Genomic DNA, 21,645 nt, shown 5'->3' on the forward strand with positions numbered 1-21,645 from the left:
TTACAGCTGCTGAGTGGAAATGTGCTGTTTATTTGTTCCATCACATCTGTTAGGTCTGTGCTGGTGTTATGTGGTGGGGACAACACGTCATCTGTGGATACATTCATCAAAGTAAGAAATGAAATATAAAAAACCTTTAAAACTGAAGTCTATCATCGTTCCAGTGGTTTGTTATGTTAATAATGAAATGTCTGCTATGCATGGGTAATAACCAGAGTGAGATTCATTCCAGCACAGGCTTCATAATTGCTGCTTGGAGGAAAATTAAAACGACTCTATCGGGCTCAGTAAAAATATTTAGATCTCCAGAGTCGTAGTATCTATATAATCAATTGCTCTGCTCCACTTCACTGCAGAATTATCTGTCATAACTCACTGAAGAATGGAAGAGTATACAGTATAAAACAGAAAATGATCATTTACATCAATTCTAGGGATACGAGAATGCACATTCACCTCTAGATGATCAAACTATACATAATTCTAACACAATGTAAGATGTCCGGGGAACATAAGCAAATATTTTACGCTCATTTTTAGATTTGACCCCAATGTTGAGACAAATTTTTAGATGACCACTGACTTGTTCTACTTGGAAATTTGAAGAGCTTATTTTATACATTTCAGTATACAACCATATGGGACATTATAATCTAGATCCATAAATCTTATAAACATTGGTCACATTTTATAGTATTTGAAGAAGACCAGTGTTATCACTAATATAATGCTAAATTAAAAAAAGGTTTCTCTAAGGGTTATATTACACATAGTATTTTTGTAATGCGCTTAAAAGTGCATTTAAAAAAAGTATGTAAAAACGCATGCATTTTTTGAAAACGCATATGTGCTTTGCATTTTTGATCAATGATAATCATGTGCATTTTATGAGTGGAATTTAATGCGGTTTTTAATGCCATTACAAAAAAAGCTATGTGTAATAGAACCCTAATACTGATGGCACTTACAGAAAAGAAGGCAAGTCTATATGGCACACTACATGGTAAACCACTTAAAGGGGTTATCCCATCACAACTACTTATCACCTATCCAAGGGATAGATGAAAAGTGTTTGATCTGTGGGGGTCCCACTGTTGGGATCCCCTCCGCTCAAGAGAACACAAAGTCCCGAGTCCCCTGAATGAACGGAGCGGTGGTCACGTATGCAGGCTGATGCTTTATTCATTCTCTATGGGACTGCTGGATATAGCCAAGTACAGTGCTCGGCTATCTCCGTCAGTCCCTTGGATAGGTGATAAGTTGTTGTGGTGGGATGACTCCTTAAAAAGTGTGGTTGTCTAATAAAGACAAAGCCATTCAATATGTCCTATTAGGGCATATGGATGTTATGGACGGGGTGCCCTGCTCATACCCCCCTTTATAAACCAGAATAGAGAACTGCTAAGTAAGAGCAGCTTGTAAAATCACTAAAAATGAACTTTAAAGAGATTCTGTTACCACATTATAAGTGCCCTATCTCCTATATAATGTGATAGGCGCTATAATGTAGGTGACAGTAATGCTTTTTATTTAGAAAAACGATCTATTTTAAACCACCGATTTTTAGATTTATGCTAATGAGTTTCTTAATGCCCAAGTGGACGTGTTTTTACTTTAGACCAAGTGGGCGTTGTACAGAGGAGTGTATGACGATGACCAATCAGTGACCAATCAGCGTCATGCACTTCTCTCCATTCATTTACACTGCACTAGCGATATAGCTATATCGCTATGTGCAGCCACATACACACACTATAACATTACTGCAGTGTCCTGATAATGAATATACATCACTACCAGCCTGGACGTGATGTGTATTCAGAATCCTGACGCTTCTGAATCTTTTCTGTGAGATTCCAGCAAGGCAAATGTAATCTCGTTTTAAATGACAGTTTACATCGTAATCTCGCGAGATTACGTTTGCCTTGCTGGAAATCTCACAGAAAAGATTCAGACGTGTCAGGATTCTGAATACACATCACGTCCTGGTTGGAGGTAATGTATATTCACTGTCACGACACTGCAGTAATGTTATAGTGTGCTTATGTGGCTGCACATAGCGATATAGCTATATCGCTATGTGCAGTGTAAATGAATGGAGAGAAGTGCATGACGCTGATTGGTCACTGATTGGTCAGCGTCATACACTTCTCTGTACAATGCCCACTTGGTCTAAAGTAAAAACACGCTCACTTGGGCATTAAGAAACTCATTAGCATAAAGCTAAAAATCGCTCATAAAGTGGTTTAAAATAGATCGTTTTTCTAAATAAAAAGCATTACTGTCACCTACATTACAGCGCCGATCTACTTATGTAGGAGATAAGGCACTTATAATGTGGTGACAGAGCCTGTTTAATGCTTCCACGCGCAGTATGCTAAGTAGCCATGAACAGTCCTATGTGGCAGGAAGAGTCCTGCACTTTTCCTCCTAACAACTCCCTGTTCCATTCCCTTTCTGACGTCTCTGGCAAACTGCTGCGTCAGATGCCACTCAATCCAAACCCAGTGCCTGCATCGTGCAGTCAGGATCCTTTAAAAACGTCAGAGAGAGGAGGGTTACTCTATGGAGGAATTTTTATTGTCTGATGAAAGTTTACAGCGTACTTATTATAGCAAAAAATAAATAAAAATAGCCCCAAGGCAGCTGTAAATGTGCATTTGATATAGTGCCAAAATTGTTGCGTGCAGCCCCCATACTCTGGCTCTTTTTCCTTTCGTCTGTGTCATTTCTGAAAATGCACATTTTCTTTTTTCCATGCTTACTAAGTGGGCTTGCTCTTCGTCGTGTGATCTAAGTGCTGTGCTGTGTGCTCTGCCCAGATATCTCCCCCCTGCTGCTTCACCTCCCCTCTACCCCTTAGTGCTTCCGTAAAATAACATGACTGAGAAGCTGCAGCTGCATTTCCCCTCCCATGGTTTCTATATACTGTTTCACACTAGAGGCATTTTTTGGTGACTAAGGAGGCTTCTCAACATTTAAAGAGAGCATGCCGCCTGGGAAAGAGAAAAAAAAAAGGATGCTTGAAAGTGAGGAAGGAATTTTCTCCAGATAAGATATATTACAAATAAATTCACATATATTACTGATTTATCCCCAAAAAATATAGTTCTAATGATTTGCAAGCTCATAAAAACACTTTAATGGAAAACAGGACCTTTTTCGGAAGTGTATAAAATCATAGTTTAATATCTGTTTTCTTTGACAAAGATGATGAGCACACAATTTTTTTTAAAGATGTTCAATATTTCTACTTAACAACATCATTAAAATGATAATAAACTCTAGAGACATGGAGACCTTGTAACATGATAGGACATTTCTAGAATCAATATGGGGCCACCATATTGCACTGACGGTATGTTGCATACCGAGCTAAATCTGTTTGAATTCATTGTTGCTTTAAGAGAAGACTAAAAAAGGCTTTAATCTCTAGACAGTCCAACTCAATTAGAAAACCTATAAACGTTTTGGTTCCTCTGACAACAGCTGCTGTTTATGTGTGGGAAATAAATCACTCTAGTAAACCTGCTTCCCACCTGTCTGCTGAAACTGTAAGCTGTAATGATGGTCAGCCGAATATCTTGGAGCAGGCGGCTGCTGCGACACCAACAAAGAGACTCCATTAACCCTGGATTCTGTTTCCGGCTGCAATGAAAGCAAAACAATACACCAATTATTTAGACATATTAGTTATAAAAAATTACCTTTGTATATATTCTAACTTTTTAAAATGACCATATACCAGCATTAACATAATTGGGTCAAACACACTACATTGGTTCCGATGGCAGAGACAGCTAAATTCTCCTCCTTTGCTGTCCACTGTCGATTATACTCACTTATACACACATTTTTACATAGGTTAGTATTTCTGTATTAGTATTTTACATAGCGGTTAGTATTTCTGTAATATCCCTGATGGTCTATAGTGGCATAGGCTTCGTTCACATCTTCCGTCAGACTTTTCCGTAAGGGGAACCTATAAACTGAAACCAAACGGAAGCCATAGCTTCCATTTGCATTACCATTGATTTCAATGGTAATGCTCCCTTTGCAAATGGTTTACGTTTGTCTCCGTTCCGTACGTTTTCCATTGTTTTTGAGGAAACAATAGCATAGTCGAAACCTTACGGAACGGAGAGAAATAGAATCCATTTGCAACGGAAGCATTACCTTTGAAATCAAGCTATGGTTTCCGTTCATGGTATCCCCTGATGGAAAGGTCTGAAGGAACCCATGAAAAGAAACCTGATGCAGATGTGAATGAAGTCTTAATACCTAGTATCTCTTTTGGTCTAGGTTAGTGTAGGGATTAATGCTAATATCCAGAATCCATGGTGTTCTAGGATGGTTATGGTTTAATATTGAATATCCCAAGAAGTTTAGGGTGGTTTAATGGTTAATAATGAATATAATATATCAATAAAATTATATTGTTTTTTACATAGTATTTTATTTTTCTGTAATATGTGACATTATACCACACACATGCTCTAATAAAAACCATTATCTATATATGATTATACAATATATAAAATAGTATATAGTTTATCATTTAGAAAGCTTTGGTTTCCAGTTACTTGAGGCAATAATACAGCACGGAAGCTAAACTTCATGAATGCATAATGCTTTAAAGTAATACACTGAACATGAAAACATTGAAAGAAACAAGTAACTAACATTCCCTAAGGGGTATGACCTTGTGATTTGTCAGAATTAATGAATCTTTAACGACATAGTATAAATACAAATTAATGTAAAGCTGTCAACAAGAACTAGCACATGGAAAAAGAACACCTACCATGGGGATATTTATTAAAACTTACGAGGTTTATAGTAGTGCTCCCATAAGAACCAGTCAGATGCTGGTTTGCATTATTAAAAGGAAAATCTTATTGGTTGCTGTAGGCAATACAAGCTATTTCCATCAGCAGTATCTTACAAACATTCTGCAGTAATCTTCAAATCTAATACTGTATCTGGAATATTTTAAAGGAATTTAGATTAAATAAAAAAAACTTTTGATATGTCGGCAGTGTAGGACTCTTTGGCCCACCAGAGGAAATTATTAAGAGGGTTCACTCAAAAGAACCTGTTTTAAATTAGATCGTAATCTTTGTTATCATTGCACAAACATCATCGATAAAGTCCAAAAAGTTATTTGTGAATTAATTAATAAAAAATAGACCCTAGTGGCATGTGATTGGCCCAAAGGTCAGGTCCAAATGGAGTTGTCTTCTGAGGGACCTTTTGGGCACTATTGTATTACGGGCAAGATATTATGTCAGAGCCTGGGCCCTCCATTTGGTCCCCTGATGAGCCAGTCCGACCTTGCATGTCAGAGAATAACACCTATGTGGGTCACTGATGCCCAGAACAAATCAGCTGAGATACCTGGTAATGCACCAGCTTTTCTGGTCAGAGTTTTCTCTAACTTGGGATCTCCGACATTACATCTAAAGTAGAATTAATCTCAATATTATTTCCGAATATTATGAAACCTTCATCAGCAAGAAACAAAAAGCCCCAATATTTTCTTTTTGTCATGATGAATATATGCAGAAATCCTGGAAACCCCATGTTGTGCTTTGATTTTAGAAGACCACTGGGAGACTTTAATGAAAACAGTTGTACAGATAACTGAGGAGAAACATTGACGAAACCCATAGTGACCAATTTATTTTCATTTTCCTGATAGATTGCTGGAGGAAAGAATATTCGTATTTCCAGTTACCTGTAAAAAAATAGTTGTGATAAATGTCAACGTAGATATAAAATTGCCTTTTGTGATAAATGGAAGTCTCCATAAAATGATAACACATTAACCCTTTCATGCCCAAGGGTCATTGATGCCCCAGTGTCCAGGTCAAATTTTCCATTTTTGATATGCACTTCTTTTAATATCCCAACTATTTGAACTTTTTTTTTTATAAGACTTAAGAGTCTTTAATTTTCTAGATTAGTTTAATTAATTCCATGTTTTTAGTTTTTATTATGAGCAGACCTATCGCTAAAAACGTGGAAAAAAACAAATTTTTTTGTATTTTTTTTATATATATTTATCTATATTATATGCATATAGATATAGACAGTATATATACGCTGTTGCAGCTCTGTAACAATTAGTCGTCTTCTCTCTCCGTCAGCCTGCATCGCTGTGGGGGGGAGAGTGAAGAGGGCTATAAGGCTATATTCAAACGACGTGAAAAAAAAAGGCAGTTAAAAACGGATCAACTGTCAGATTTGCATCAGTGTATCTCAAAATTTGAATCTATTTCCCGGCCGTCTGACGATTTTTTACCTTCTATTTTTCATGGCTGTTAAAAAAAATAGATGAATTTTATTCGTTAGGGTTTTTTTGTCCCAACCCCCTGAAACACCCCAGTGCCCACATAGATAGTGCCCAATACAGATAGTGCCCACATAGTGTCAGTTACCAGTGCAGATAGTGCCACACACAGTGCCCATGTAGATAGCACCACATTGTCCCTTGCAGGTAGGTCCCATATAGTGCCACAGTGCCCATATAGATAGTGCCACACCCCCTGTAGATAGCACCACCCCCCTGTATATAGCACCACACCCCCTGTATATAGTGCTATCCCCTGCAGAGAGCGCCAGCCCCCCTGTAGATAGCACCAGCCCCCCTGTAGATAGCACCAGCCCCCCTGTAGATAGAACTAGCACCCCCTTGTAGATAGCAGCAGACCCCCTGTAGATAAAACCAGCCTCTCCCTGTAGATAGGATGAGCACCCCCCTGTAGATAGCAATAACCCCCCTCTAGATAGCACCACCCCCCCCTGTAGATAGCACCATCTAAGCTCCCTCTAGGAGCGAAATCCCCGGTCAGAGCGATCTAGTACAGTAACATTGTCTTATGTTTGTTACTTAAATTTAATGTACAAAATAACTAATAAATATTCTTGTATTCGGTTCCAGAGCAAGCAACAAAAAAACATATAAAAATTTGGTGAACACCATTGTGATACCATATAATAGATACATATTGTAGGCAACAGAAAAACAAATAGGCAATATATATTCTGTTTCATTGAATAATATTTACAAGTAAAAGATACAATGAAATGTGGTATTATTATGTTTAATTTAAAAAAAATATTTGTGGTACCTGTTCCAGCAACTGCCGTAACCGGTGAAGCTGTGATTCCAACTGCTTATTATGGTCTTCCAAAATCTGCATTCTTGCTTCAAGACGTCCTTTGTGCTGTCGTAGCAGCTTTGCTTCAGCAATGAGTTCTGCATCCTCGGATGTGTGTTGAAGGGATGCCAACGAGTCAGGGGGTGAAGATGGAGGGCTCAGTCCTCTTCTCAACTGCTGTACTTGAAGCTGCTCATATTCAATCTTCAAGTTCCTGTTAAAATTATTCTGCTTATATTATACAATTACATATTAGTTCATAAATGGATGTGTATACATGGACTCCTGTTGACTGAAAATAGCACTGGGATGGGACCCAGATGAGTCAATATTAAAACCACTGCCGATTTGACATTTACAGCATGTCAGATTATTACATAATGTCATCATAAAATTGTTGGATAAACTCCTAACCCTAAAAGTAATGATGTTCTTGTTATTCAAAGCATTACTAAAACCAATACTTGTTAAATCCTACCTCCAGTGATCCGTTTTAGGAGATGCACCTTAGTTTGTAAATTCAAGTTTCTAATATAGAATTAAAAAACCTGAGTGCTCTATGTTGTTTAGCTTCATTCACTTGCAGGCTACAAACACACTTTATTTCAATATCTGTTTAAATTGGAGAAGACTTGAATTACTGCAGCCCTTTACTTACTCTCTGCTGATGTCAGCTGCAGCAGCAGATAAAGAAAAAAGAGAGATATGGCTTAAGATAGCAGTCGACTATGGTATTGATTCCATCAAAATGACGAAACCTTTGAACAACGGAGACTAGTGGAAACCATTTGCACTGTATCCGTTACCATTGAAATCAGTGGTGATGCAAACGAAAACCTATGGTTTCCTTTGTTTCAGTCAGGCTTCCGTTCTGACAAGCTTTGACGGAATGCCAGAACGGAGCCCTGACGCAGATGTGAACGAAGCCTAAGGCCTCATGAATACGACCATAGCCATGTGCACGGCCGTGATTTTCGGGTCGGCCGGCCACGGAGTGTCACCCGCGAGCCGCCCGCGTCCATTATTTTCTATGAGCCTTGCTCCTGGGCAATGCACGGACCGTGGAAACCACGGTCCTGTGCGCCGGCCCATAGAAATGAATGGGGCCGCAATTCTGCCATGGATTTTCAGGGGAATTGCGGCCGCAAAAGCATGTTCTTACTTAAACACTTAATTGCAAGCTGTGTGTGTCTGTAAAAAAAACTTTCTGGTTAGTAAGGACCTGTGATTACAGCAGCCTTGGTACTGAGTCAGGCATTATGTAGGAGAGGACGAACAGAGGAGAGGGGGAGGAGTGGGAAGGGTATTGTGATCTAGGAGGCTTGTAGAAACCGTAAACTGGCTCCAGCGCCACTGTATCTGTAACATGGAAGATAATGATAATAAAATTCTGTTAGTAAATTAGGAAGAAGGAGAGGTCTACAGCACAAACGGCAAAAAATTGAAGGAAAAGGATTCACAAAGGAACTGCACATAAGCATGTAAAGTCTGTGGAGTTTTCATTTTTTTACTGGAAGCATACTTACTAAAGAATACAGATTCAAATACAAGAAGACAGGCTTTAACCCCTTACCAACATTTGACGTAGGGTTACGTCATAGCCAGCAAGGGGAAGTATGGAGCCAGCTCACAGGCTGAGCCTGCTCCATACTCTGTGGGTGTCGCCCATTTAACCTTAGATGCCACTGTAAAGACCTCTTAGCCATTAGAAAGAGGGGGCGGCCCACTCTTGCAGTTCATTGCCACCCCTGTGCTCTTGCCAGAGGCAGGGCTTAATGGGAACTGGTAAAAAAAACATAATATACTGCAATTCGTAAGTATTGCAGTATATTGTGCAAGCGAGCCAACAATCGCTGGTTCAAGTCCCTTAGGGGGACTAATTAAAAAAAAGTTAAATAATGTTTTTGAATATAAAAAAAAATTAACAGTTCTAAAAAAAAACTTCTAATTTTTGCCCAGAAGTAAAGTAAAATAAACAAACAAACATAATTGTATCGTAAAAGTCAGAACTGTTAGAATTAAAAAAATTAACGGTAAGTGCCGTAAACAAAACAAAAAAAAAACGTGCCAAAATTGGTGGTTTTTGGTCAACTCGTCTCCCACAAAAAATGTAAATCAAAATGACCAAATAGTCTTATGTACCCCAAAATTGTACCAACAAAAACTACAGCTTGTCCTGCAAAAAACAACCGATACTGATAGAAAATTAAAAAAGCTATGGCTCTGAGAATATGTTCTTTCTTAACAATACTTTTTTTTCTTTGTAAAAGTAGAAAAATATAAAAAAAATATATATAAATGTGATATTGCCTTAATTGTATTGACCCGCAGAATAACGTTAACGTGTCTTTTTTACTGCACGGATTTATTGTTTTTTTCCTGCACGGATTTACACAAATAATTTTTTTCCCTGTCTCCCAGTACATTATATTGTACAATAAATGGTGCCGTGAAAAACTACAACTCGTCCTGAAAAAAACATAAAAGAAAAATTCAAAAAGTTATGGCTTTTGGAAAGTGGAAAGGAAAAAACAACAATGAAAACCGGAAAATGGCCGCCGCAGTAAGTGGTATTAATAAAAGTAACTCACACTAGGCCACAATATCATTTAGCATACATTGGGTATTGTTCAATTCAATCAAAGTTGAGAGAAAACAAAAAAATTGAAGTAAAAAGTAAAAGTTATGAAAAGAGAGAGAGTGTATGAGCGAGCAACTAAGAGGGAGAAAATAGAATAAGTGAACAGACAAGGCAAGTAAAATACAATATTCAGTGCTACCCTGACATTCCACTTATGCTATGACAGAAATGTTCCTCCTATTTCCATCATGTACAAGTACAACCACCCTCAAAAGGTGTTCAACTATAATTAATGTAGCATGGACTATAATTTCATGCACACATTGTCGCCTACTGCAGACAGTAACTGATTTCATCCTTCTTTCTACATTTTCGCTCCTTGGAGTCCTTGTTAACATCTAATAATCCCTTTATTACTCATTCAATTATTAGTAATATAATGTTAATAAAATATAGACAGGTCTCTGTTATGTATTTTTGCCGTCGTGGACATAGCCTCTTGTTACTGTACATGTGACTTTATTTGTCAAAAAACAAAAGACAGAGTAAAGGCTGGTTTACACGGTCAGATTTGTGCCTATGGCGAAACCCGATCGCCGATAATTACAGATTGATCGGCACCTGTTTTAAAGGCCCTTTACACCTGCCAATGTAAACTGTATGTGGAATAATGATCACTAATGCGATTGTTCGGCCCCCGTACCCTTTGCATAATGTTTCCAGCACATCCAATGTTTACACAGGGAGATGTGCTGCTGACAAGAATGATTTTCAGGGAAGCATAAAAGATTAAATCAGCCGATGCTCGTTCGTCAGCTGATGGCTGCCTTGTTTTACACAAGATAATGATCGGGAGTGAGCGTTCTTACGAATGCTGGTTCGCCAGATTATTGGCCCGTGTAAATGGTCTTAAGGATATCAATAAAGGACTGTGCATCTTGACCCTAAACTAAATTGATATTAGATGTCTGTGACAACTTAAAGGGCTCAGTATTAGAAAAACATACCTAATTTATTTCGAATACAGTGCCACACCTGTCAATGGGTTGTATGTGGTATCGCAGCTTAGCCCTATTCACTTTAATGGAGCTGAGCTGAAGTATCCGACATAATCCATGGACAGGTGTGCCACTGTTTCTGGAAGAACACGGCCATGTTTTTCTAATGCTGAACAAACTATTTAAGGCCACAGAGTATCATTAATCTTATAGTACTCTGAGGTAAAAATTTGAATGGGATGACCTACAGCAAACCATCATGGGTCAATGAAACCAAAAATATATTTAGGAAGAATTAAAAAAACATGAAAAAGAAGAAATGCCCCATCATGCTATATATGTAAATGTATGCAGATTATATCCACATATATGTCATAAAATAATTCTCGTATTTACCACAGATATAGTACATGTAGTTTAAGGCACAAGGATCGTCATATACTATACCTCTGCTCTTCCTCCAGATCAGCAATGATCCTCTCCAGTTCTCCTCTTTCCGCCTTTTCTACCGACTTCAGGATCTGTGCTGGACTCTGTGGCTGACCTAGGGGTGACTCTCCTCCCAATGTGTGACAGTACTGCTGGATCAGGGCATGTTCATCATCTCTAGAAGTTGAATACAAATACATTTCTATGGATAGCTTAAGATTTACAATTCATTTCAATCTTTTTTTATTTTTATAAAATAAAGTTTTATTTTGCAGTTGCATATACCTAACAAACACGGTCAGAACAAGGCCAGAAAATAACACAAGCTATAGTCAGTCACGTGACTAGATCAAAAGATATCCACTGGCAAATAAAATTTATTCAGAAGAGCACAAGGACCATGACATTTTCGTCAAAATGATTTTGTGGTGATCGCTGGTCTCGGCAGCATAATTGCCGGGACTGGTGTCACCATGGAGACAGCCTGGACTTGACAAAGGTCTCCAGGGCTGTCTCATTTGCCTATTAGGAATTAGTAGACGTATGCATGTATATTATAAACAAAAAATATTATATAAAAGTAAAGTTAAAGTCAAAGTCACAATGGGACAAAACAATGTAAAAACAAAAATATTGTGTATAAATAAAAAAACAAAAAACACACACAAAGCATTTTATTGAATGAATCAGTTTTTATATCTTAAAATACATATGACAAATAAAAAAATACCCCACATAATGAGCCTCCTTATATGCGTAACAACGAATACTTTAAATATATGCATGTCGTTTAGGTTCAGCGATGAACAGGGTGATAAAACATTGAGGAATTGTACGTTTTTTTGCTTGTAGCTCCAAAATTAAAGTAATAAAAAGTAAATGTTAATGAACATATACCCTAACATGGTAAAAATATAAAGTACAACATGTCTTGCAAAAAACAAAGCCTAATTTAGTGGCATTGACGCAAAGGTAAAAAAAACTGTACGGTCCAGAATACTGAGACGTGTCTGGTCTTTATGCTAAAAAATGGCTTGGTTATTAAGTGGTTAAAGATTAAAAGGCTAATTAAACTATTGGAGGTCTTTTAAAAAAAAATAAAAAATTTACATTTTTATTGATAAAAAAAACATTTGAAATTGACTTTTATTAAAAATGGTTTACTTTTCAAGATTCAGTTTCTATGCATTTAATATAAATAGAAGCTGCATCTCTGCGCTAACAGCCGAATCTGTTAGTGAACTGCACTGACGGCTCGGCTGTCAGCACTTACTGTGTCCCTCTAATGCCTTCTATAACCAATTATATCTAAGTTAATCTTTTATGAATATTGCAAAGCCTTAAACACCAAGACCTTTTTACATAAAAGGTATCTGAATAGCCCGATCAAATCATACAGTACGTAAAAAACGAGGTGGTTAATCCTTAGGCTGATTTCACACTTTTTCCGTTTTCATTAGGCGTATGCTCCCAGCACATACCGTACATCAAACTTATCCATAGGCCACCATTGAACTAACAGCAACTAAAAAGACTGTTCTTTTGGCCTTTGTCGGGCTAGTATACCTCAGTATACATTTTTTCAACTGTATGGAAGAGTTTTTAACATGAAAGCCGATAGGCCATGATGGGAATTAATGGGCATGATGGGACCAATCATAGAGGAAACACGCGCCTATTTGCAAAAAAACTGCACCCTCCATACAAACCTTTTTTTTTTAATGAGGCAAATGTTTCCTCTATGTCTCCTTTACCAGTTATGTCTCCAGAACAGCTTGCGTATAGCACAGACATCATTCCAACATGTATACAACTTTTTCAGGCCTATTAGCCTTCAGTGCAATATAGGGAAACAATGGCTAAGCTAGAGTGTTAGTTCTTTGTACTTATATGTTATATTTGTGATATACACCAGCGTTGCTGGACGCATTGTTTCCCATAGAGAAAACAATTTGCATGTATCGCCCTTTGGCCTAAGATCAAGTGTATTATCTGTTTTATCAGTGGTCAGAAAGCCATTGTGCAGAATGGATCTACACACAGTGGTAGGCATAAAACTCGGCATACACTGTAGGCTTAAAGAGGCTCTGTCACCAGATTTTGCAACCCCTATCTGCTATTGCAGCAGATCGGCGCTGCAATGTAGATAAGAGTAACGTTTTTATTTTTAAAAAACGAGCATTTTTGGCCAAGTTATGACCATTTTCGTATTTATGCAAATGAGGCTTGCAAAAGTACAACTGGGCGTGTATTATGTGCGTACATCGGGGCGTGTTTACTACTTTTACTAGCTGGGCTTTCTGATGAGAAGTATCATCCACTTCTCTTCAGAACGCCCAGCTTCTGGCAGTGTAGATCTGTGACGTCACTCACAGGTCCTGCATCATGTCGGCACCAGAGGCTACAGTTGATTCTGCAGCAGCATCAGCATTTGCAGGTAAGTAGCTACATCGACTTACCTGCAAACGTCGATGCTGCTGCAGAATCATCTGTAGCCTCTGGTGCCGACACGATGCAGGACCTGTGAGTGACGACACAGCGTGATCTCTCGAGAACACACTGTGTCTGCACTGCCAGAAGCTGGGCGTTGTGAAGAGAAGTGGATGATACTTCTATACACAACGCCCAGCTAGTAAAAGTAGTAAACACGCCCCGATGTACGCACATAATACACGCCCAGTTGTACTTTTACTTTTCAACACGCCCAGTTGTACTTTTGCGAGCCTCATTTGCATAAATACGAAAATGGTCATAACTTGGCCAAAAATGCTCGTTTTTTAAAAATAAAAACGTTACTGTAATCTACATTGCAGCGCCTATCTGCTGCAATAGCAGATAGGGGTTGCAAAATCTGGTGACAGAGCCTCTTTAATGTTGCCACAACCAGATTGAAGTCTTTGGCTGAGGGCTGGGAAGTTTGAAAACCCAAGATGCAAAAGTGCCTCTGAAGTGGGGTGAGAGAATGCTGGGGTCCTTTCTTCTTTTGAAGGGTATATGTCACAAACACATCCTTGTGCACTTTTTATGTGACAAATCACACTTTTTTTTATACTTGTGTGAGAGAAAGTAAGTTCTTAGACAATTTGCATGTCTCCATCTACTATCCCTAAATGAGAATTCAAGACTTTGCTGAGTTGTGTAGTGATTGCATTAATATGTCATTAAGGCCCCTTTAAACATGCCAATTGTCTGCCATATGAGTGTACATGTGAACGTTCATTCCCGATCATTGCCCTGTGTAAACGGGGCAACGAAGCGATGATCGTGCAAATGCTAATTGATCGGCTAATCGTATCATTTATGCAGCAGAACTTATTATCGTTATCGGCAGCACATTTCCTGTGTAAACGGAGATGTGCTGCCAACATGATAGAAATATATGAGGACGAGCGATCGGAGTAACGATCGCTCATCCCCAAACATAGCTCCTTGTGAAAGGAAAGCGTCGATCAACGATGATCGGCAATCATTTACTAGGTCCATGACGGGTCGTGTAAGAGGATCATTAGACTTAGTTACTTAGATATATTCCTCCACAATGAGATGACACTGAATTACAAACCTACACATATTTAATACTGATTAAATGTTGAGATGACTAGGGGATCTGCACGAAACATCTTGAGCGAGCACTGGCCCGCAGATAATAGACCCTCACTTCTCTAGTTTCATGTGCTCTGTTAGTTTAATTAGTGCATGACAAGTACTTTAATTGCACAATGAGAGAAAAAAGAGCAAGAAGCAGTAGGGTTATTAGTAGCGGAAACTTCAATAAACGACTGTAGGATCAACAAGAGATAGATTCAGGTACCGAGACAGGAACATCATTTCTTATTCCAGGCTCTCAGTGCTATTTACAGGGAGGAATTTGTAGCAGCACTAATGAATCTAGGGACACGGAATATAAATATAAACTATTAAAAGCAATGGCGTATATGTGGGTTGGAATTTTAAAAAAAATGGCAAAACTCCCAGCCATATTTCATGAACACTTGATTGTTATAATACTTCTCTCTTGCATGGAGTTATTTTCTGAGATATAACTGTAAAATAGGTGACAACCAAATTGGCCACCCATCCTTTCCAATTTGCCTTTTATTCACAGTATAAACAGGTAGATTTGCTATTTGCAAAAGTATTCACCCCTTGGTGCTTTTCCTATTTTATTGCATTACAACCTGGAATTTGATTTTCTGTAAAAGACCCAACAAAATAGTCTTAATTGTTACGTGGAATGAAAAAAAAAAATAACCTTGTTTAAGGAAAAAAAACAAAACACTGAAAAGTTTTGTGTGCATATGTATTCACCCCCCTTGCTATAAAGCCTCTAATGTTTGGTCAAACCAATTAACTTCAGAAGCCACAAAATTTGTGGAATAAGGTCCCTCTGTGTGCATTTAAAGTGTCACATGACCTGCCACATGATCGGTATAAATACACCTGTTCTGAGAGGCCCCTCTACAACACAACTAAGCAAGTAACATGAATGGAAGAATACGAAAAAATCCCAGTGTCCAAATGTGCTAAGCAAATAGAGATATACCAAGAGACTTGCATCTGTAATTGTAGCAAAATGTGGCTTCATAAAGTATTGGCTTTATGGGGGTGAATACTTATGCACATTAAAGTTTTCTGTTTTTTGTCTTAATTATTATTTGTGTCGCAGTAAAAACTGAAAGAGTACAAATCTCCCAAAAATTCACATTGATTCAAGGTTGAAATGCAACAAAACTGGAAAAAGACAAATGGGGGTGAATATTTTCGCAAGGACCTGTAGAACTCTCAGAGCTCATGCACATGCAAAGGCCCTGTGCTCAAAGCTTGTACGGCAGTGCATGACGCTGATTGGTCAGTGTCATACACTCCTCTGTACAACGCCCACTTGGCCAAAAAGTAAAACATGCCCAGTTGTTCATTAAGAAACTCATTAGCATAAAGCTAAAATAGGTCATAACTCAGTCAAAAATGATCGTTTTTCTAAATAAAAAACACTGCTGTGATCTACATTACAGCGCCGATCACATCATGTACAATATAGGGCACTTATAATGTGGTGACAAAGCCTCTTTAAGGCATGCATAATTCGCATATAACGGCAAAGTCATAGAGAAGACAGTAGAGAAGATAGAGAGATAGATTCATCAACTCCCTGATATGATAACTGAGAAAAATCGGGCCAGTAGTTCACCAGCTGTGTAGGTTTGGCCACCGGATTAATCTGCCACTACAAATGACAATTGCTAATAGGAATTCCTACAAGAAGATATGGTCCTGCTAGAATTGAAGGCCACCTTTTTCTCTTCTATGTTACACTAGTGATAAAGTCATTACAAAAGACATAGATATAGTTATTATAATCACACATGTAGCAAAAGTTTCTGTGGTTAAATGATATTTGAATTGAAAGTAGCAGCAAAGTATTTATTTGTGACGCTGTCACCTAACATTATTCTACAGCTCTTGATATCTCAAGATTAAATTACAACAAAAACAATCTGATTATTAACCTTTATTAGTCTGAAGAGCCAAATTCGACTTCATACTTCAATTGGCCTCTTATGTGCAAAAAGAGATTAGAGAGGTTTATAATATCCCCAGAAGATTACTTTATAATTCATGAAGGTGTGTGGAAAACATAAAGAAAAAACTAGTAATACTGGCAGCAGAAAATTCTAATGAGGTGTTCATATGAGGTGATAAAGCAGTAGTAAACTATCAAGCTGTATTCATGGAAACATAATATGCCACAATGTAGATTTCTTTTCTGCCTAGGTTCTGTTTTTATGATCACTTGGGTCGAAATTGCCTACCCAGCTGCACCGCAACAAGAACTGATGGGCGCTATAGATGTAATACTGACGCCTAAACCCCCAAAACGCTACATGCCCAAGCAATGAGTTTTCATGAAGGGTTGAGATTAAAGTTTTTTTTTTTTTTTTTTTTTGTAAATTAGTAACAAAGAAAATGATTGTTTAGCTAAAATAGATAACATAGTTTGATTTTGTAGTTGTCATCTGGATTTTATATTGCTTTGAAGAGAGAATTAAGAGGCTTCACATGGTGTCCTTACCCAATACTGTTACTTAAGGGGGTTTTACACTGCACGATTATCGGGCTCGTTGCTTATAATTGTCCTGTGTAAACAGGGGAACGATCAGCAGATGAACGAGCAAACGCTCGATCATCTGCTGGTCGTATAGTTTTAAAAAAGCAAAATATTATCTTTGTCGGTAGCACATCTGTAAAGGGGAAGACGTGCTACCGACATGATAATAATGTATGGAGATCGGAGTTAAGACCGCTCGTCCCCATCCATAGCTCCGTGTGACGGAAGCAAGCGAGCGCCGATCAACGATGTCTTGTTGATCGACGTTCGCTGCACCGGACGCTTATCGGCCAGTGTAAAAGGCCCTTTAGTGCTCAAATTTAGAGGGAATATTGTGACAATGGTGATAATTGTTTCTGTTACAGAATATTGTTATAATTAGCTTCCTCTAAATATTGCAGTGTTATCTTATAATGTATGATTAGTAGAAAAAAACATTAAACCGATAAATAGAAATACCTACTAATTCCCTTAGGTCTGTATAAGAAAGTACTGATTCTTTTTACTGCTGTTTTTACTGTCGACCTCATGCACACGAACGTATTTTTTTCCTCCCGTAAATACTGGCGTAAATACGGGTACTTTGCCACACGTATTCCACCAGTATTTACGGACTCGTGCTCATAAATATAGGCCCGTTGTCACCAGTAGTCCACCCGTATTTACGGACCCGTTTTCTCTGCAAAATTGCATTGCACTAATCGGCAGCCCCTTCTCTCTATCAGTGGTGGATAGAGAGAAGGGGCAGCCATTTCGGGCAGAGTTTCCGCAGCTGAACACAGCGATTGAAAGTAAAAGAAGTTCATATGTACCCCGGCTGTTGTCTTGGTGACGCGTCCCTCTTTTGACATCCAGTACGACCTCCATGGTTGAAGCGGCAGTCCATGTGACCGCTGCAGCCTGTGATTGGCTGCAGTGGTCACATGGGATGAAACGTCAGACTGGAGGAAGAAGCAGGTAAGTTAACTTTTAATACTATTAACTCCAGCGGTAGTCACTGTCCCGGGTGCTGAAAGAGTTAACTGATCGGCAGTAACTCTTTCAGCACCGTGGACAGTGACTATACCCTGACTATACCCTGACGTCGCCACCCGTAATTACGGGAGCCCCATAGACATGTTCCATATTTTTCAACAGCCCGGGCACCTAAGCAAACGGGAAGGTACCCATGGCCAATAGAAGTCTATGGGCCCGTAATTACAGGCCGTAATTACGGGCGTTTTTTTGTTCGTGTGCATGAGGCCATACCCTGGGTAATTCGACTGCCTGCTAGATGTAGTCTAGCATTGGTCCGTACATTTTTTTCTCTGTCTATTCCTGTCACATATCTATTTATAAGTATTTTACCATATATTTTATACATTTAGCTATCACAGTTTTGGTAGTATTTTGACTGTTCACTGAAACACTGAAGAATAGGAATTCCACTAGATTATCTTTAGCAAATACCCTCACTAAGGACTTATGCACACAACCGTTGTTTTCTTCAGTGTCCTATCTGGGGTTTTTTGTGGACATCATACTGAAACATTAATTTCTATGAGGCCATGCGCACATGTGTCTATTCCGCAAATTATAAAACAGGTCCTATTCTTGTCCATATTTGCGATCCGTCTCATATATTCTAGCGTATGGGTCGGAAAAAACAAAATGGACAGCACATGGAAGCTACTAGGATCCGTGTTTTACGGTCCGCAAAACAGAAACGGCCATGTGCATGAGCCCTAATGCTCAGATTTAGAGGAAAGACAGAGTTACTCTGCTGTGCTAAGTTCATCGTTGCAATCACTTCTAAACTTTGGATTCATGTGGTTTATCTCGGATTCTGACCCTACCATGGTGGAGATAAATCAAGATTGTTCAGACCAGACAACAGTTTTATATTCTCCTAGTGTCCAGTTGTCATAATCCTGTACCCACAGTAGCCTCATTTTCTAGTCCCTAGCAAACAGGAGTAGGACCCTTCTGCTGCTGGAGTCTGTAATCCAACAAGGTTCAATGTACTATTCATTCAGAAATGGTGTTCTCCATGCCGCTGTTGAAAATAATGTTTATTTAAGTTACGGTCACCTTCCTTTCAGCTCTAACCAGTCCAGTCTCATGAACAAGGTGTTTCTGTCCATACAACAGCGCTCACTGGATTTCTTTTACATTTTGCACCTCCTTCTTCAAACTCTACAGGCTGTTGTGAGTGAATATCCCAGAAATATCATCTGCTTGTGAGATATTGAAACCACCTTGTCTGGCATTAATAATCATTTACACAGCCAAACTCAATTTGATTACATTTTGTCCCCATTCGCATGTTTGGGCCGAACAACAATTAGATCTCGTGACCATGCTTACATCTTTTTAAGCATTGAGTTGCTGCCACGTGATTGGCTGAATACAGTGCTGACTAGGCAATCCAGATGATTGTGAAGCCCCCCAAAAAAACATTGTATTGGATAGCAATGTTTTGGTAACTTGTGTTACATTCAATTACTGAGCGATGAAATATGCATTACTCACATGCTTCCAGTGGCGGAACTGCTGTCAGTAAATAGGGAACCATTAGTCCTTTCCATATGTGCCAGCCTTAAGACAGAAAGAGACAGTTATTACCAATGAAAAGCAAACATTATACACAACTGCATCAACAGGATTTTTTGTTTTCATCATGAGCTTTTCAATATCTTTGACCGTTAAACGGATGCCATAGTAGCCTTTGGGTGACGGATGCCTTTGATGGATACCTAAACAGTAGCATCTGTCACCCTTGGCTATTATGGCATCCATTTAACATATACGTCATGAAAAGGTCATGAGAGTGCATGACGTATTGTATAATAGTCTATGGGTGACAGATGTCACTGTTAGGCATTCCCCACAGCCTGCATTTAACATATACGTCAGGAGCTTTTCCCGGTATATGTGCTAAACGTAGAGAAAAACTTCAATGCGGCCTTAGGCTTTCGTTAATTGTGTCACTTAAAAATCCTTATGACCACATGACTTGCTAGAATTTTTTTTTTTTACAGCTGTTTGGTGAGATTGTGCTGCAATTTAAAAAAAAAAAAAAAATGCCCCCAAAGGTTTACATAGCCTTTAAAGGGGTTGTCAGCAGCCATCCTTGTAAATTAAGTATACTTGGACATAAATATTACTAGGTAACCACATAGTCACATAGATCATTGTCTATGTTAATCAACTTAGATATGATCCATAATAAGGTTATAGAAAGCATCAGAGGGACACAGTAAGCGCCAACAACTAAGCCGTTAGTGCAGTACACTGACGTATACGTCTGAAAGCGCCGAGATGCAGCTTCTATGTATAGTTAATGCATAGAAACTGCATCTCGAAATGTAAACACAAATTTTTAGTCAATTAAGTCAATTACATGTTTTTTTTATCAATAAATATGTACTTATTTTTTTTTTTTTAAATGCCCCCAAAGGTTTACAAAGTCTATAAATGTAATATATATGCCATTCATCCCCACTGCAGGGGAAATATATAGTCAGATACGGCTTACCCCGACTATCTAAAAAAGGGTTATCTTCATGAGACGAACCCTTTAAAGATGTGGTTTAAAATGTTATTTGAACTCAGAATAGGAATTTCTTCTTACAAAGAAATTTATGTTAAAAAAAAAAAACTAATACAAAAATATGCATTCAAAAACATCTACACTTTTAGTTTGATTTCAGTACTATTGATATTTTCTGATGCTGGATGTAAATTATGTTTCAAGTGTTTCTGCTTTGAAGTAAACTTCTTCAACATTTGTGTGATGATGAAAAGCAAACACATTTCTTTCTTTTTAATAAATATGTAAATACATGTTGGGTTTCAGCTTTGTAGAAAACAGCAGTATTATCTGCCTCTGCAATCTCTTCTATTCACTTCTACTCAAACTGAATTGGAGATGACAATCTTGTCAAAGATCCAAATGATATATGCACGACTATGCTGAGATCAAAGAATTTTTGTGAGTTTTTACACCTGTAACACATTGTTGCACAACTTAACACTTAGGGCCTTTTTACACGGGCCAATTATCAGGCAAACGAGCGTTCACAGACAGGGCAAATATCAGCCGATAAATGAGTAAATGCTCGTTCATCGGCTGATCGTATCATTTCTGCAGCCTAAAATATTATCGTTGTCGGCAGCACATTGGCAGTAAACAGTGAGATGTGCTGCCGACATAAAAAGTATGGGGACGAGCGATCGTAGTAATGAGCGCTCGTCCCTATACATAGCTCCTTGTGAAAGGAGAAAACAAGCGCTGATCAACAAGTTGTCTCGTTGATCGCCGCTCGTTGTTACGGCCAAAATGGGCTGGTGTAAAAGGACCCTCAGTGACTAATGTGCAAGGGTTAA

At 38.4% G+C, this 21,645-nt stretch overlaps 1 protein-coding gene across 4 annotated transcripts in view; it reads right to left on the reverse strand.

The window, feature by feature from the left end:
* The window catches only part of UTRN (utrophin), a 603,028-nt gene that overhangs the window by 8,937 nt on the left and 572,446 nt on the right, over positions 1-21,645 (reverse strand). For all 4 annotated transcript variants that reach the window (XM_075862837.1, XM_075862834.1, XM_075862835.1 and 1 more), the window contains 5 exons: positions 19,789-19,854; positions 11,190-11,348; positions 7,134-7,377; positions 3,540-3,648; positions 5-91 (listed from right to left, as the gene is read on the reverse strand). In XM_075862837.1, coding sequence (XP_075718952.1) covers positions 5-91; positions 3,540-3,648; positions 7,134-7,377; positions 11,190-11,348; positions 19,789-19,854 — 665 coding nt within the window. The remainder of the gene's footprint in view (positions 1-4; positions 92-3,539; positions 3,649-7,133; positions 7,378-11,189; positions 11,349-19,788; positions 19,855-21,645) is intronic.

The sequence above is a fragment of the Rhinoderma darwinii genome, chromosome 4 (assembly GCF_050947455.1).
Source record: "Rhinoderma darwinii isolate aRhiDar2 chromosome 4, aRhiDar2.hap1, whole genome shotgun sequence".
NCBI lineage: Eukaryota > Metazoa > Chordata > Amphibia > Anura > Rhinodermatidae > Rhinoderma > Rhinoderma darwinii.